We start from the raw sequence: 19,248 nt of genomic DNA, 5'->3' as shown, positions 1-19,248 counted from the left end.
TTTGCTTACAGCGATACAGGCGTCACCACGCTGGTGTTTCAGGCAGCACATGGTCATCACCCAGTGAAAAGAAGGATATTAATTCTGGGGTCATAGGAATGTGGCAACAATTTTTCTACAACTGAAACTGGTTTCCCCAAGGCTTCGAAAAGCAAAGGAAAAACTCGAAGGGTCTGGCTGAACACTGACGTTCTCTCATGTAAGAGTTGAAGATGTTCGCAAGAACGCAACATCAAGACAAGCTTTAACTCTACTCTGCTGATTGATACAAAATATGGTGAAAAACAATTTTAAATTGGGACACGAGGAACTTGTTTAGCACGACCAGAGTTATATATACCATGAAGTCTTCACCGTGAAGCCAGTTCCACTCTAGCGGAGAAAAGAGAAGCAGTAAACTGCTGGGTAGATGAGAAGCACTGCTAAAAGATGACCTCGTTGCACGGTTCTCCAGCATTAGGACTTGTTTTTCCATAAATATCAGACATCTAATCAATGCTTTCTAGAGTTCTTTAACTATAGAAACAAGAACAATACATAGATAATAAAACAGGCATTGAAATATTCACATTCTTGGGAGAACATAGGCCTTGATGAAATCTGAATTAAGCTATCTTTTACAAAACTGGTTTAAACTGGTTGAAAGTACATTACAACTCAGATTTTATACCTGCCTTGGGCCAGAAGAATACATTGCATCAATTATGACAGTTGGAAACTGCTGAACAGTTGCTGACTCTGCATGTTACAGTTTACAGAGCAGAGCCTGTCCCCTCCCTTGAAAAGAAGGCAAATAAAGCACTCAAAAGTTACCGGTCTCTTTTTAACATAATGATGAATGGAATTGGAAGCAAAAACATGGCTACTACTTCTCAATCTAAGGAATAAAATGATCATACAGAACCTTTCTATAGAATGCAAGTTTTCTACTTCATGCTAAGAAAGGAAGGAAGGACACTTCTGCCCAAGTTCAACACACAAAATATTTGGTTTGAGATTTAAGACAGAAGGCACTTTTAACAATCTGATATAAGATGTTAACCATAGAAACATACTGTCACTATTTCATTTGGGTTTATTCAGATCACTTTCAAAAACTCTGCATTTGGGTAGTTATTAGAAAGAGTACTGTATTTCACCTTGAGATATTTCTACCTTTAGTACTCCTCCCAGTTAAGCAAACTGAGCAGCATGTCAGCCCTAAAGTTTACAAATCCAGTATCTGACTCTAAAACAATTAAACTAGACATCTGGTTAATTAGTGTAGAAAGAAACAGGGAAAACACTACAGAGCTACCCAAAAGCAATCCTACTCTGGAGCGACTGGGCTTATACTGATGATTTCAAAGTCAATACTGTTTGGTTGACTGGCACCAATGTTAAGGAAAATTATCTGCATGAAAATTCAACTGTTGTAAGAGATTTTACCTAAAAATGCCATATTACTATTTCTAGCTTTTCTCCAAAGAAATCTACCCATTTTCCCATGTTTAGTATCCTGAAGGCCTTGGACTTGAAAGTCTTGTCACATGCCTCATTCTGTAAGGTTATAATTGATCCAGTTTTATGACTACGTACAAGCTTGACTTGAATGTCCAAATTTAGTTTCCTCCTTTCAGAGGAAGGAGATGAAAGGGAACCAATCACCCTATTATTTTTGCTGTCAATGCTAGACCCACAGCTCTCAGTGCTTTTCACAAGATGCTCTGTACGGACTTACTATTTTCACTATTTCTTCAGTCAACGTTGAGCTGACATTTCTTCATTGCTACACTTCAACTAAACTGTACAGTAAGTTCTGCAGGGATGGATCCAATATTTCTACCTTTATTTACAAATATCACATGAATGGATTCTAGTTGAATCTACATGTTTAAATCCATCAGCTAAAAACATTACATATTGTAAACATGGCAATATTTAATACAGTATCTATTCTAAAATATTTTCATGTCATGATCACATTTGTTGTAGCTGAAATTTAATTTATACACATTAGAGAATTACTAGCAATGGTTGCTCACTTTACAATTGAGGGAAGGAGGCTAGGGCTACATTTACTATTTCAGAAACATCTCCAAAGTAAAGTTAAAGCTTGTCTTTGATTGGCTCGGCGTATCCTCTTTTTTTTTTTTTTTTGTATCCATATTTAAAATGAAGATTGACACAGAAAATAGCTAGAGCTCCTTCTAATTTACAGGATTTTTAAAAATCAGTTTAAGATTCTTAGGGAAAGTGTCTGTTGTGAAGAATTAAAAAAAAAAACAACAACAACCAAACTGCTGCAAAATAAACTTAATGGAAAAAGGGACTTCAGACTGTCAGTTAAGAGTTCGTCAGGTGGTTAGTCCTGCTTGGGCTGCAGTTGCCGTTTCCAGGCCTCATTCAAGTAAACTAGTCGTTTGTAGTTGATGATAAGAAGAATGAAGTTCAGCACGTATGTGATGACGCAGATTATGCAAAACTCCTTCAACACAAAGTACAGGATGTAGGCCAGGTACAAAGACCCCACCACAGACATGATGGAGGATGTCATGAGGATTAAAGCTGCAACTGCACTTGCTGTCAGGCCTGCAAGAGAAAGAGACACTTGGCTCAATCAGACCTTGACAATGGAGAGAGAGTTTCTGAGTTAAAAGGTAACATTTTGTGATTTGCTGCAGTGTTGGAATACTGATCTTACAACAAAACATTCTGAAATTGGAGGACAAAAACTACAGGTCTATTTTGTTAAGATTATGCAGGTTGACTCTGCACATAGGATACCAGTTTTATAGCTGCAATATTTTTGACTTGTCAATATTCTAGATGAAATATTAACTTATTTCATAAACCAGCCTCAGTTAAGGCACACAAAGAAAATATGCAGTCTCTCAATCACGTTATGCAATGAGCAGATTTGTAAAACTGACAGCCCTACCTCCTCTAATGAATAAAGTAACATGAGGACCACAACCTTCTCATCCAAGCAGGACACATTTGATGAGACCCTCCCCCTGGCCTTTTAGCTATAGGTAGAATCCCCACCTGTGGAAAGTAAAATTTGCTTTCCCATGTTTAGACCAAAAAAAAAAAAAAAAAAACCATAATGGGAGATGATTACACGAACATGCTGCTGAAAAAAAAAAATCATGATAAACATTTCAGAAAGGGCTCACCCTGGGGCATAACGGAAACTGCATTTGGCCAGTTGGCCACATGTGGGTCAAAACCACATATGGGTCAAAACCAGATCAAGGGGGCTTCCCTGGTGGCGCAGTGGTTGTGCATCCGACTGCCGATGCAGGGAAACCGGGTTCGCGCCCGGGTCTGGGAGGATCCCACATGCCGCGGAGCGGCTGGGCCCGTGAGCCATGGCCGCTGGGCCTGCGCGTCCGGAGCCTGTGCTCCGCAACGGGAGAGGCCACAACAGAGGGAGGCCCGCATACCACAAAAAAAAAAAAAAAAAAAAAAACAACCAGATCAAGAACAAAGGCAGTTATGTGTGCTAAGCTTGGTTCTCAAGACAAAGGCTTGCCTGAATTCTTGATGCTCTCTGATGTCTTCACATGTATTGTTTTGTAATTTCCTGTAGCCAACAGTATTGAGAACATGTGCATTTATTTTCAAGGACAGAGGAGACAGCAGAGCGTATTAAACTACCTATACCCTCCTACCCAGCAAGTAATGGATAAGGATCACAGAAACAGGAAGAAATAAGAATAGGTGGTAGTAGTTTGAAGAGGTTAATTAAGAAGCTGAAATCCCCGCTGCAAGTAGAATGAGAAGTTGCCTGTGGGCTGCAGCTTGGCCATGGGGGCCGACTTGCCCCAACACCAGTCAGTACTAGAGAATATGATGCTTTAACAAGGCTCTTTAAGACTAAGATGCTGTTGCATTACTTATGCCACCTGCTTTTGTAAATAAAGATTTATCATAACCCAGCCACGCTTATTCATGTATGTAATGTCCATGGCTGCTTTTGCACTAGAGTGGCAGAGTTGAGCAGTTGCAACAGTCAGAAAAGCCTAAATTATTTCCTATCTGGCCCTTTACTAAAAAACATAGTTTGCTGACCTCATCTATGCTAACATCTAAAACCTCAGAAATTAATGCTATCAGGGACTTCCCTGGCGGTCCAGTGGTTAAGACTCCGCACTTCCACTGCAGGGGGTGTGGGTTCGACCGCCGGTTGGGGAACTAACTAAGGTCCCACATGCCGTGTCGTATGGCCAAAAACTGAAAAAAAAAAAAAAAATTAGTGCTGTCACCTTAATTTTCTCTAAGAAAGTTAATTTCAAAATGATATGGGCGAGTTATTTATACTCTCTCTCTGCAACTCTTTTCCTTAACTGTAAAACTGTGATGATAATCATGGCTGCCTCCAGAAGACTGTTGTGCAGATTAAAAGAGCTAATAGGATGGGAATTCCCTGGCGGTCCAGTGGTTAGGACTCGGCGCTTTCACTGCTGTGACCTGGGTTAGATCCCTGGTCGGGGAACTAAGATCCCGCAAGCCGAGAGGCGCGGCCAAAAACAAAAAACAAAACCAAACCAAAAAAGGCTGTATCTCAAACAACTTAGAAGGAAGTGAAGATGATGTGCTCTGGAAAACTATGTTTGAGGAGTTCAAATGTGCCACAGTGGTAAAGACATTGACACTAAAAATGCATGTGAATGCATAAAATGTGAATAGAAGAGATACATATGGGGACTTCCCTGGTGGCACAGTGGTTAAGAATCCACCTGCCACTGCAGGGGACACGGGTTCGAGCCTTGGTCCAGGAAGATCCCACATGCCGCGGAGCAACTAAGCCTGTGCGCCACAACTACTGAGCCTGCGCTCTAGAGCCCGCAAGCCACAACTACTGAAGCCCGCGTGCCTAGAGCCCGTGCTCCCCAACAAGAGAAGCCACCGCAATGAGAAGTCTACGCACCGCAACGAAGAGTGGCCCCCGCTCGCCACAACTAGAGAAAGCCCGCACGCAGCAATGAAGACCCAATGCAGAGAAAAATAAATAAATAAAAATAAATTTAAAAATAAATTTATAAAGATGCATATGATACACATGATTTAAAATGTGTATATAATGAAATTAACAAATTAAATATTGTAAACAGAAATTTGTTCAACCCCTATCTCCAAGAATTAACATAGTCAAAGCTTTTCTTAGGTTATTTTAATATGGGCTTATACTTTATATTCTTCAGAAATCCAAACAAAACAATTAAATGGAATAAAAAGTGAAAGTCTCAACGCCGGCCCCCAACCACCACACCATTTTCTGTGCATTTACATGCATATATATAAACATATACTTATCTTACACCTATTATACCACAATTTGCTTTTTTCACTAAACTATGTCTATATCTTCCAGGGTTTGTATACCTACTTTTCCCTTCAATGGCTACAGAGTATTTTCTAGTATGCTTGTAACCTAATTTATTCAACCATTACGTTTTGCTAAGCTACTTCCAATTTTTCGCTATTTTAAACTGTACTGCTGTGAATATTCTTGTGCGTATTTTCATATTTCTGCAGGATATACAGATATGGAATTGGGCAAACATGATGGGAGTATTGAGAAAAATTGATACACAATTTGCCTTGTAATAAATCTACTGCAGCTAGACAGAAGACCTGGCAGATAACAGGATAAAATATTAACAACTGAAATGCAAGGACAAAAAAGGATGGATTTAACTCTAAAAGTATGAAAACTTTTATACAATCAAAACTCACGAAACTAACATTAAAAAGGATAAAGAATGGGTAAAATGTCTGTAACAAATATGAAGTGTACTATTATGAGGATCCCAATAACTAAATTGGCAATAAAAGTAAATTAAAATACAGTAAAATTAAAATAATGGCTACTAATGTGTAACTACTGAATTAGAAATTTTACAGAAAAAACTTTAAAAAATGAGGATGGATGAAGCTTTGGGGAAACCTTACAACTGAGGGAAAAGCAGTTTGGTTATACCCATTAAAATCCATACCAAAAAAAATCTTTGTTTGTTGATTCATTCATCCTATAGATATTTTGCAGAAAAAATTCAAAGAGGGAAGCGGGTATGAGAAGGGGACTTTAAACAAAGTTGATCAGTGCAGTGTTATTTAGGATATTAAAAAATCTGAGGCCTTGATGTTCACAATAATAAAACACTTAAGAGGACAGACAATATAAGAGAGTTCACATAAAATTAAGTGAAAAAAGTAGACTACAATGGCAATAGTGGCTATGTAAAGGTGATGGAATTATGACTGAATATCATATACCATTAATGTTTTCTCAATGCATAATATTTTAAAATAGCTATAGAGTATACAAAATAATAAGGGAAAAGGTTTCCAGGGCAAACTGTTTGGAGTAGTAATTTCCCTGAATGGGACTTGTTTTTCTAGGCATCATGGGATGCTGCTATCCCTGATTAAACACCAACAGATAACCAAGTTCAGCATTAGCTTCATCAAAATCTTAGTGAACCAAGTTTTCACACCAAAATGTGTTACAAACCAGTGGTTCTATCACTAACATATGCTTTTATTTAATATAAAGACACACATCAGGGCAACGACACAAAGTACTAAATGAAATATAACAAACTTATTTTTGTATTGCTGTATAAATACTTACCAAGTAATAACTGTAGTATATAAAATATAAGTCCAAAGACACTGTTTGGCTGGTTTAATACACCATCCTTTCCAAAAATGGAACCCAAAAGACCAAATCCTCGACCCCATCTGTAAAATAAAGAAAACCAGTAACGCTATACTTGAGTTTTCCTATTTTAAAAAATGTAGAATTATCTGAGCATATCATGTCCATATACCCATCTGAATCTCTAAATTGCCCATTTCTATATAGTCTCTTCCTGACAGCATTAGTATTTGCAGAGAGAAAGGGCTCTTTCGATTTAAGCCAGGGTCTCTTAGCAGCAGCACCACTGACATGCTGGGCTAAATGCTTCTTTGTGGTGGGGGGCTATTCAGTGCGTTACAAGATGTTCAGCAGTATCCGTGGCCTCCACTCCCCTGCCAGCTGTGCCTCCCAAAATGTCATCAGCCATTGCCAAATGTCCCCTGGGGGCAAAATCATCACCCGTTAAAAGTCACTGATGTAAGCTCTCCTATTTCTTCATTCAAAGTACATAGACCAAAATGTTGCTTCCTGACCGGGACATGCATTAGGAAACATATCCTGGGAACACACCTTTAAATGTACGATAGAATATCAGAAACTAAAGTCTTTCCTAGAATCTTATCTCAAGAGTAAAAAGTTGATACATTATTTGCCCCATTAGTTTTTATTTGCAGTTTAACTGAAAATGTTGCATTTGACTTTACATTTTCAGAATCTTATTTTCTTATTAAAAATTAAATTCTGATTTAATAAAATTTGATACAAATATCAAACTAACATTTACTTTGGATAAAACCCTTTGATAATAACTTTAACTCTGAATGAAAGTGCTTTTTAAAATACCAAAAAGAAAATGTTTTCAGTCTGTAGCAAATTACTCAATAAAATCTAAACTTGGGTTCTGAAGACAAACTACCTGAAAAAAAGGATAAATAAGTGATTCCTTCCTAGTCACACGACTTTAGTGTCTAAGAAAGAGAGTGAAATCTCTTCATAATGATGATGTTGGGAGATAACCCCAATTTTACTAGCAAGTGAGAACCATGAAGATTGTTATACAATTATATGCGTCAAGGAACACAAAATAATCTCAATCATATTCATATATTCCTTTACACATCAAATACTCATTGAGTGTGTTCCAGGTGCAGACAGTGGGTCAGGTGCTGACTTGTCCAGAGTGAACAAGTCAAAGTGGTGCCCTTGTGGGGCTCATATTCCATTTAGGGAAAAGTAACAGACAAGTAAATGACTAACTTATCTTCAGAAATGGATGCACTATTAACAGATACACAGGAAAGTTGAGAAGGTGGGTTATTCTAGATCAGAGCTTTTGAAAATTTTAAACTGCATGCAATCACCTTGGAGTTTTGTTAAAATGCAGATTTTACTGCAGCTGGTCTGTGGTGGGGTGGAGGACTGCATTTCCAAACAAAACAAAATAAAATGCTCCCACGTGATGCTCATGCTTCTGGTCTGAGGACCACACTCAGCACCACTGCTCTAGATGGAGAAGGGGTGGAAGGAGCTACTCTAGCTAGATGGTCAGGGAAGGCCTTTTTCAGGAATTAAATCCTGAATGAAATCCCGAAGCAGCCAATCTCATGAGGAATGGCAAGTACAAAGGCCTGGAAAGAGCTATGAGTGTGTAAAAGAAGACCATCAAGGCTGACACTGATGAGGGAGAGTGGCAAGAGAATGAGGCACCGTTCCATCATTTATAATAATTTATAGCCTTGTTTGTAGGCCATGATGAAGAGTTTGAATTCTATTCTAACTGCAATGGGAAGGCATTCAGTGGCTTTTAAACAGGAGAGTAATATAAGCTTATTGATGATCACTCTTGACTACTGTGTAAAGACCAAACTGCAGGAGGGCAGGGACAAACTATGCAATCACACTTTGAAGCCCTACTCATCTGAAGTAGGAATTCAAATGTAAATCACCAACTTTGGCAATGGAAATAACTGGGCATAGTACCAGAATTATCATACATAAACAGAATTTTTATATTCTAAGCATTAGTCTATGCCTAATTATTCACATATGATCATGTGGATATTTTCCTTGAAAGCAAAGCAGTAATCCATAGAATGAATGCATCATTTTATCAAAGTAATACATGCATAAGGTTTAAAAATCAAGTAACACTAAAAGCCTTATAAAACAAAATAGAGATATTTCCTACTCCAGGCCTCTCCACACTCAGCTCTGATCCCCATAGGCAACCAACCACTTTGATGCCTTTTAACTGTTTTTCCCTTCTATTTACTTCCACGTTTCTAAATAATATGCTTACACTGCTATTTCTTGATTTATCAGTTTTAAATGCTATCTTTTGACCTTCTAATATGGTAGACCAAAATGTTGCTTTAAAAAAAGAAAACATTTTGACATGGAAAGCTTCAAATGTATATACATAAAATGAAAACAACAGTGTAATAACCTTAGGTCCCTATCACCCAGTTCCGAAAATTGTGCCTTTCTTGTTTTATCTCCACCTCTACCCCCAACCACCTAATGATTATTTTTAGATTTTTTTAAGGTAAAATGTCCATACATTTAATGCACAAATCTTAATTGTATAATTTTGACAAATACATACACCTGAGTAACCCTGGTATACAAATTGTAATCCTGGTATACTAGTCCTGGTACAATAATTCTGGAGTGTGAAGTAATTCCAGGAGTGTGAAGTGAGAATGTAAGTAACTTTCATAAAAAAAACAAACAAAAAAGCACCTCAACGTTCTATAGAGTGCTTCCATCTCCCAAATTAAACTGTTAGTCGCTTTCCAGCAATCCACACTCCTCTCCACCCATGAGCAAGATGCATGTGGCTGCCTAGGCTTGTAGGAATCCAGTCTCGGAACCAAAATTAGATCTCTGGTCTCCTGGATCGCAGTGCTGTGCTCTTTCTCTCATGTTGCATGAAGTTATAAAATGCAGTTACCATTTCAGCATTTTCAAGCAAACAGAATAATAGCTTAATTCCTTGATAAATACAATTAATAAAGTTGAATAACGCTTAATTAACTTTGATAAGGCTGATGGAATAACTGTTAGCAAGTGAAATCACTAGCAAAGTAGACTGGCATAACGTTAAGATTATTTTCCTAGGAAAGGTGAATAAGAGCAGATTTTCATAAATGACACTATACTTCACAATTGCTAAGGATGGTGTAATTTAAAACCCTTAGTGGGGCTTCCCTGGTGGCGCAGTGGTTGAGAGTCCGCCTGCCGATGCAGGGGACACGGGTTCGTGCCCCGGTCCGGGAAGATCCCACATTCCGCGGAGCGGCTAGGCACGTGAGCCATGGCTGCTGAGCCTGCGCGACCGGAGCCTGTGCTCTGCAACAGGAGAGGCCACAACAGTGAGAGACCCACGTACCACACAAAACAAAAACAAAAACAAAACCCTTAGTGAATCTTTTTTTCAAGTTGGAACATTTGACAATACTGTAGTTTTCTCCCACTTCTAAAAGCTATACAAAAGTGTATGAAATAAATTTTATGTGCTAACTTTATGCTTGGCTTTATCTTAGTGTCTAACCTTTTTCTTCTTGTCCCATCTATATTCAAAACTCTATTATACTACTTACCTGCAGAGTTGCCCCAAGTACTTTACGGAACAAGATGGGATATTAACCAACAGAGCAAAAAGAAATGTTTTCTTAAAGTACTACTTATACAGATGCATTTTGCTTCAGTATAGTATTGAATAACATCAATGAAGTGATTATGCAAATAAGAACTTCTCTTTAATCTCTGACTCTAAAAAAAGGTTCATCTTTGACCCAAATAGTAACTTCCTTGGATATTCTGTATTTGGGTGCATAAACAACCCATACCTCTTCCCTAGGTATTATGAGAAATTGTTGAAAGGTTTCGAAACACTCCTAATTTTGCCAGAAACAACAAATCTTAAAACCAATTGCTCTCCAACTTGGGTATCCTAGGTCCCTGAGGATAAATCTAAGACATTATTTGCCTCCTTCATTATCATTCTCTCATAAGTGTATAGGGGAGTTTTCCAAAGGCTACATGCATCACATGTGATAATGCAATAGACTGAATATAGGAGCTGATGTGAGAATCCAACAGTCTTATCTTATGGCAGGCTTTAAAGAGATTTGCAATAAGAGAAACTAGGCAAGTCTTTCCACTATTTTGTATGTGTGTGTTTGGAAAAAGTTATTATTCATGAAAATATTTTGTTAACATGTAATGGGTTTATTATGTTTCAATAAATGAATACATATTTAAATAATTTCTCAGTTTGTAACTTCTAATACAGTAAGTACCAAAGATATAGGGTCTTCCTTGGTGGCGCAGTGGTTAAGAATCTGCCTGCCAACACAGGGGACATGGGTTCGATCCCTGGACCAGGAAGATCCCACATGCCGCCGAGCAACTAAGCCTGTGCACCACAACTGCTGAGCCTGCGCTCTAGAGCCCGTGAGCCACAACTACTGAGCCCATGCACCACAACTACTGAAGCCTGTGCTCTGCAACAAAGAGAAGCCACCACAATGAGAAGCCTGCACACCGCAACGAAGAGTAGCCCCCACTCGCCAAAACTAGAGAAAGCCCGCGCACAGCAATGAAGACCCAACACAGCCAAAAATTTAAAAAATAAATAAATATTTAAATAAATAAACCCCACAAAGATATAACCCACACAAACAAAACCTTTTAGGGGTATTCAATAATTATTAAAGATATAAAGGGGTTCTGATATCAAAAAGTTTGAAAATCACTGCTTTTGACCAATTCTCCCCCCGCAACAAAAAACAAATCACAGGTCAGACAAAATTTTAAAAACTGGGGTGAGATAAAGTAGAAATAGAACAAACAATCCTAAAATTTTTGTGAAATCACAAAAGACCCTGAAGAGCCAAAGCAATGTCGAGAAAGAAGAACAAAGCTGGAGGCATCACAGTCTCTGATTTTCAACTATACTACAAAGCTACAGCATTCAAATCAGTATGGCAGTGGCATAAAAAGAGACAGATCAATGGAACAGAATAGAGAGCTCAGAAATAAACCCACATATATAGGGTAAATTAATTTATGATAAAGGAGCCAAGAATATAAAATGGGGAAAGGATAATCTCTTCAATAAATGGTGCTGGGAAAACTGGACAGCCACATCAAAAGAATGAAACTAGACCACTATATACACCATACACAAAAATTAACTCAAAATGGATTAAAGAACTGAATGTAAGAACTGAAACCATAATACTCCTAGAAGAAAACATAGGCAAATAGTCACACAACACACACACACACACACAGCCAGCACATTTCCTTGTGTGTTGTGCCTTGACAGTAGTCTAGGCAATGATTTTTTGGATTTAACACCAAAAGCAAAGGCAACAAAAAGCAAAAATAAACAAGTAGGATTACATCAAACTAAAAAGCTGCTGCAGGGCAAAAGGAACCATCAACAAAATGAAAAGGCAACCTACTGAATGGGAGAAAATATTTGCAAATCATATATCTGATAAGGGGTTAATACCCAAAATATATAAAGAACTCATACAACGCAATAGCAAAAAAACAAACAATCTGATTTTAAAAATGGGCAGAGAAACTAAATAGACATTTTTCCAAAGAAGACACAGATGGCTAACAAGTACATGAAAAGGTATTCAACATCACTAGTCATCAGGGAAATGTAAATCAAAACCACAATGAGATAACACCTCATACCTGTTAGAGTGGCTACTATCAAAAAGACAAGAAATAAGCGTTGGTGAGGATGTGGAGAAAAGAGAACCCTTGTTGGGGCTTCCCTGGTGGCCTAGTGGTTGAGAGTCCGCCTGCCGATGCAGGGGACACGGGTTCATGCCCCGGTATGGGAAAATACCACATGCCGCAGAGCGGCTGGGCCCGTGAGCCATGGCCACTGAGCCTGCGCGTCCGGAGCCTGTGCTCCGCAACAGTGAGAGGCCAGCATACCACAAAAAAAAAAAAAAAAAAAAAAAGAGAACCCTTGCACATTGTTGGTGGGAATGTTAATTGGTGCAGCCACTATGGAAAACAGTATGGAGGTTCCTCAAACAACTAAAAATAGAGCTACCAGATGATCCAGCAATTCCACTACTGGGTATTTATCCAAAGAAAACAAAAACACTAACTGGAAAGATGTGTATTATGTTCACTGTAGCATTATTTACAATAGCCAAGGCATGGAAACAACCTAAATGTCCATCAATGGGTGAATGGATAAAGGAAATGTGCTGGCTGTGTGTGTGTGTGTGTGTGTGTGTGTGTGTGTGTGTGTGTGTGTGTGTGTGTGTGTGTGTTGTGTATAATATATATATATATATAGAATAGAATATTATTCAGCCATAAAAAAGAATGAAAGCTTGCCATTTGCAACAACATGGATGGACCTTGAGGGCATTATGCTAAATGAAATAAGTCACACAGAAAAAGATAAATATCGTATGATCTCACTTATATGTGGGACCTAAAAAAACCACAAATAACAAATGAACAAAAAAACTGAGCTCATGGATATAGAGAACAGATTGGTAGTTGCCTCAGGGAGGGAGTGGGCAAAACTGGTAAAGAGAGTCAAAAGGTACAAATTTCCAGTTATAAAATGAATAAGCCCTGGGGATATAATGTATAGTATGGTGACTATAGTTAAGAATACTGTATTGTATATTTGCAAGTAGCTAGGTAAGTGGATCTTGAAAGTTCTCATCACAAGAAAAGAAATTTTGTATACCTATGTATGGTGATGGATGTTAACTGGACTTATTATGGTGATCATTCTGCAATATATACAAATATCAAAACAATGCATTGTACACCTAAAATGATATGTCAATTATACCTCAATAAAATAAATAATATCTTTTAATAAATTATATTTTTATAGATTCCATGGCTATAACTTTAAAAAAAAAAGAAAATAACAAATGTTGGTGAGGATGTGGAGATATTGGAACCCTTGTATACTGCTGGTGGGTAAAATGTAGCAGCTGCTGAGGAAAACAATTTTTGGTTCCTCAAAAAGTTAAACATGGAATTACCATATGACTCAGCAATTCCACTCCTAGTTATATACCCCAAATATTTGAAAACAGGTATTCAAGAAAGCACAAATACTTGTTCACAGCAGCACTATTCACAATAGCCAAAAGATGGAAACAACTCAGTGCCCATTAACTGATGAATGGATACACAAAACACAGTATATCCATAAAATGGAATATTATTCAGCCATAAAAAGGAATGAAGTACTGATACATGCTACAACATGGATGAACCTTGAATACATTATGCTAAGTGAAAAATGCCAGACACAAAAGATCACATTTATATGAGAGTTCCCAAACAGACAGATCCATAGAGACAGAAAGTAGGTTTGTGGTTGCCAGGGGCTGGGGGAGGGGGCAGTGAGAAGTGATTGCTTAATCAGTACAGTATCTCCTTTGGGGGTAATCAAAATGTTTTGGAACTGGATAGAGATGATGACTGCACAACACTGCAAGTATACTAAATGTCACTGTACACTTTAAAATGGTTAATTTTGTGCCAATCTTTCTCAAAGTCTTCCAAAAAATGTGAAGAGGCCAAACTCATCTTATGAGGCCAGCATGATCCTGATACCGAAGCCAAAAAAGGACACTACCAGAAAAGAAAATTACAGGCCAATACCCTGATGAATATAGATGCAAAAACTGTCAATAAAATATTACTAGCAGGGACTTCCCTGGTGGCACAGTGGTTAAGAATCCGCCTGCCAATTCAGGGGACAGTTTCGAGCCCTGGTCCGGGAAGATCCCACATGCCGTGGAGCAACTAAGCCCATGCACCACAACTACTGAGCCTGAGCTCTAGAGCCCACAAGCCACAACTACTGAGCCTGTGCACCACAACTACTGAAGCCCGCAAGCCTAGAGCCCGTGCTCTGCAACGAGAAGCCACCGCAACTAGAAGCCTGCGCACCACAACGAAGAGTAGCTCCCACTCACCGCAACTAGAGAAAGCCCGCACACAGCAACAAAGACCCAACACAGCCATAAATAAATAAATGAATAAAGAAATAAATAATTTTTTAAAAATCTATGAATTGCATTTTTTCCCCTGGAGACAACTTCCCTGTAACCCTTGACCTTCCTGACCACTCTAGAGGACTTGATTTGGGCAGGCTGCTCGCTGGGCTTGCTGCACAGCTGTTATCCTAAGACTTCCAATCTCTTCCCTACACTGAATCGTTCATTTCTTAGGTTTGGCATGCTCCTTTCCCCTTAGTTTAATCGCCTGTTTTGGTGAAACAATCTTCTAATAGCTTCCTTGAGAAAACACATACTAGAGGTAAAATTTCTGAGATGTTGAAAGTCTAAAAATATCTTTCTAGGGAGTTTCCTGGTGGCCTAGTGGTTAGGATTCAGGGCTTCACTGCCGTGGCCCGGGTTCAATCCCTGGCTGGGGAACTGAGATCCTGCAAGCCGTGTGGCGCGGTCAAAGAATACACATATATATATATATATATTTCTTCTACCATCACACTGGACTGACATTTTGTTTGGGTATATAATTACAAATTTAAAATAATTTTCCTTCAGAATTTTTAAGACATTGTTCCACTATCCTACTTCCAGAGTTGGTCCTTGAAAAATCTGATGCCACTCTGACCTTTGAATATGACCTGTTTTTGTCCCTCCATGAAGCTTTAAGAAACTGCATGTTAATTCTAGTGATATAAAATTTCACAAAGGATGTGCCTTGGTGTGGGTCTTCAGTCCTTCATTGTGAAGGGCCCTTAGTAGGCTCTTTCAGTGTAGAAATTTGTGTTCTTCAGTACAGACAATTTTCACATATCATGATTTAGACAACTGCTGGACTTGTAAAAACAGAACCTCTAATTTTCTTTTACCTTTCCTTCTATTTGCCATCTCTCTTTCCTTTGGTTCCATTTTCTAGATTAACATGATGTACTCTTCCAAGCAATCTTAATTCATTTATTAAACTTATTGCTACCATACACTGGATTCTTATTAGCTGATGGCTCCTTTTACATAAATAGCATCTTGCTTTGTTTATGGGTAACCACTTTTTTTTTGCGGTACGCGGGCCTCTCACTGCTGTGGCCTCTCCCGTCGCGGAGCACAGGCCCCGGACGCGCAGGCTCAGCGGCCATGGCTCACAGGCCCAGCTGCTCCGCGGCACGTGGGATCCTCCCAGACCGGGGCATGAACCCGTGTCCCCTGCATCGGCAGGCGGACTCTCAACCACTGCGCCACCAGGGAAGCCCAAGGTAACCACTTTTTTACCTTAGATTTAAGGAGATAGAACCATTTATGTTTATTTTAAGTTTACTTCAGGCAGCTTCATTTTCTGTTTCCTCTGAGTTCCTTGGTGTGTGTCTACGTGTATCTGTCTCTCATATTGAAGACTTTTCTCAAATGTCTGAGGACCCTTAACTGTCAAGTCATCTGTAGACCAAGGCATTAAAAATATGAATGCTGGGACTTCCCTGGTGGTGCAGTGGTTAAGACTCTATCTGCCAATACAGGGGACACAGGTTCGAGCCCTGGTCTGGGAAGATACCACATGCTGCAGAGCAACTGAGGCCGTGCACCACAACTACTGAGCCTGTGCTCTAGAGCCGTGAGCCACAACTACTGAAGACCTCACGCCTAGAGCCTGTGCTCCGCAACAAGAGAAGCCACTGCAACGAGAAGCACGTGCACCACAACGAAGAGTAGCCCCCCACTCACTGCAACTAGAGAAAGCCTGCACACAGCAACGAAGACCCAATGCAGCCAAAAATAAATAAATAAATACATAAATTTATAATAAAAAAATATGAATGCCAATTCCAGTGCTGGACAAAATAGATTACGCCCACCATAGTCTCTCTCTCTCATTGATTACAACTGAAAATTGGAAAGAATATGAAAACCAACCACCTGAGAACTCTAAAAAGTAAAAACAGTAAGTGAACAGGGGAAAGAAGTTGAAACTTGAACAACCAGTACTGTGGAGTTTTCTGGGGGTTTTACCCTCTTCTATCTTCTGACTTTGAAGCAAGAGTAGCTCAAGTTTCAGAATTGCCCAGGGGTAGTAGACAGCCAAAAAAGCCCCTTTCTGGCTAGAAGATGAAGAAAAGGGACCCATGTGAGCTGAGTAGTGTGTGAGGGGGGCAACCACAGTTTGTTTTCATATTATTTTTTCCCTCCTGGCCTTGCTTAAAGGTGAGCAAGTGTTCTGAAACTGCATCTCAGGGATGACAGTCCACGTACCTCAAATTGAGAGAAAACCTGTCTCTGCCTGGAAGAAATGAGAAAAGGGGCCCCTGTGGTCTTAAGCAAGTAAGGGGAATCCTGTCATTTTTGTTCTCTTTTCTCTCACTTTTTTACCCTGAGGGTGAAATCTGTCATGTGGAACTATGTGACAGCAAGGGGAGTAAAATGCGCTGTGAGAAACATGTCTTTCTAGCTAGAGGAACTGGAAAAGGGGCTGCTGGGAACCAGAGGTTAGGAAGAAAATCCCAGCAAGGAGGAAGCCAAAGAAAGGATCTCCTAATTCTGTGTAGCAACTAACACAAGTCCCAGTCTCACCCCTGAGCTGCAAATGCATGGAACAGAACCAAGGAAGCACACCAAAGTCTTTGAGAACTAAACACCACTCAAGTTGCAGACTGACTATTGAGTGGGGCATGTGAGGGCAAAGGCTTTGAAAATGGAAGTGACATTGAAACTATCGCCCACAGAGGAGATAGAACTTGTAGTCTTAATCTAACTGGGTTGATTGCGTGTTAAAACAAAAATCAATATTCTCAAGATTTTAACAGAAGCCAGAGTCTAAAAGCAAAATATTCAAGATACATTCCAAATGAGTTGAGGATATATTCCAAAATTATATGACGTACAACGAACCGAAAAAAGAAAAAGTGACCAATTCTCAGGGGAAAAAAAAATGTCAATCCTAAAATGACATAGATATTGGAGTTATCAGAAAAAGATTTAAAACAGTTGTATCTATGTTCCACAAGGTGAAGGTAATGAAAAATGACTGGAAAGATGGAAGTTCTCAGAAGAGAAAGAATAACTATAAAACAGGAACCAAATGGAAATTATATAACAATGAAAGATCTGAAATTAAAAATTCACTAGATGAAGTCAAAAGCAGAATGAAGATGGCAAAGGGGAAGATTCAGTGAGCTGAAAGATTGATCAACAGAAATTATCCAACCTGAAGAACAGAGAAAAAGAAAAAAAAAAATGAACAGGCACTTAGGAACTTGTAGGACAATACCAAACAGTCTAACATTCATGTCACTGGATTCCCAGAAGGGGTCAGAAAAAGAGATTGAGGCACAAAAGTGTTTTAAGAAATAGTGGCTTAAAACTCCTCAAATTTAGCAAAACACAAACATAATGGATTAAAAAAAAAAAAACTCAGGGACTTCCCTGGTGGCACAGTGGTTAAGAATCCACCTGCCACTGCAGGGGACACGGGTTCGATCCCTGCTCCAGGAAGATCCCACATGCCGTGTAGCAGCTAAGCCCATGTGCCACAACTACTGAGCCTGCGCTCTAGAGCCCACATGCCACAACTACTGAGCCCAAGTGCCACAATACTGAAGCCCATGTGCCTAGAGCCCGTGCTCTGCAACAAGAGAAGCCACCGCAATGAGAAGCTCACGCACCACAACAAAGAGTGCCCCTGCTCGCCACAACTAGAGAAAGCCCACGTGCAGTAACAAAGACTCAACACAGACAAAATTAATTAATTTTTAAAAAATTTTAAAAAGAAATATTAAAATAATTAAAATTAAAATTAAAAAAAAACTCAGTGAACATGAAAGAGTTGATAAACTCAAAGAACATCATACCCAGACCAACCTGATCTGACATTTGTAGAACATTCCACCCAACAATAGCAGAATATATATTCTTTTCAAATACACATCAAGATAAACCACACTATAAACAAAACACAAACATATTATATACAAACCTTAACAAATTTAAATAATTGAAATCATACAAAGTATACCCTCTGACCATAATGAAAATTAAACTAGAAACCAGTAACAGAAATGTATCTTAAAAATGCTCCCAGGGCTTCCCTGGTGGTGCAGTGGTTGAGAGTCCGCCTGCTGATGCAGGGGACGTGGGTTTGTGCCCCGGTCCAGGAGGATCCCACATGCCGCGGAACGGCTGGGCCCATGAGCCATGGCCGCTGAGCCTGCGCGTCCGGAGCCTGTGCTCCACAGCGGGAGAGGCCACAACAGTGAGAGGCCCGCGTACCGCAAAAAAAAAAAAAAAAAAAGCCCCCAATTATTTGGAAATTAAACAACACACTTCTTAAAAAAAAAAATCCACAGGTCAAAGATAAAGTCTCAAGGAAATTAGAAAATATTTTGAACTGAATAAAAATATAACATATCAAAAGTGGTGGTGTGCAGCTAAAGCGGCACTTAGAGGGAAATTTATAGTATTAAAAGAAGGAAGGAGGGAAAATAAGATTAGAGCAGAAATCAATGAAGTTGAAACAGAAAAATGATAAAGTAAATGAAATAAAAAGCTGGTTCTGGGCTTCCCTGGTGGCGCAGTGGTTGAGAGTCCGCCTGCCAATGCAGG

General features: G+C 39.2%; 1 protein-coding gene across 1 annotated transcript in view; it reads right to left on the bottom strand.

Moving 5' to 3' along the window:
* Positions 1–574: 574 nt before the first annotated feature.
* VKORC1L1 (vitamin K epoxide reductase complex subunit 1 like 1) overlaps positions 575–19,248 on the bottom strand; it is a 59,110-nt gene continuing 40,436 nt past the window's right edge. The window contains exons 2-3 of the mRNA XM_024133902.1: positions 6,623–6,732; positions 575–2,571 (exon numbers count right to left, since the gene is read on the bottom strand). Coding sequence (XP_023989670.1) covers positions 2,345–2,571; positions 6,623–6,732 — 337 coding nt within the window. The 3' untranslated portion in view covers positions 575–2,344. The remainder of the gene's footprint in view (positions 2,572–6,622; positions 6,733–19,248) is intronic.

This window comes from Physeter macrocephalus, chromosome 14, assembly GCF_002837175.3.
Source record: "Physeter macrocephalus isolate SW-GA chromosome 14, ASM283717v5, whole genome shotgun sequence".
NCBI classification, from domain to species: domain Eukaryota; kingdom Metazoa; phylum Chordata; class Mammalia; order Artiodactyla; family Physeteridae; genus Physeter; species Physeter macrocephalus.
This window is presented reverse-complemented; position numbering and strand designations above follow the sequence as displayed.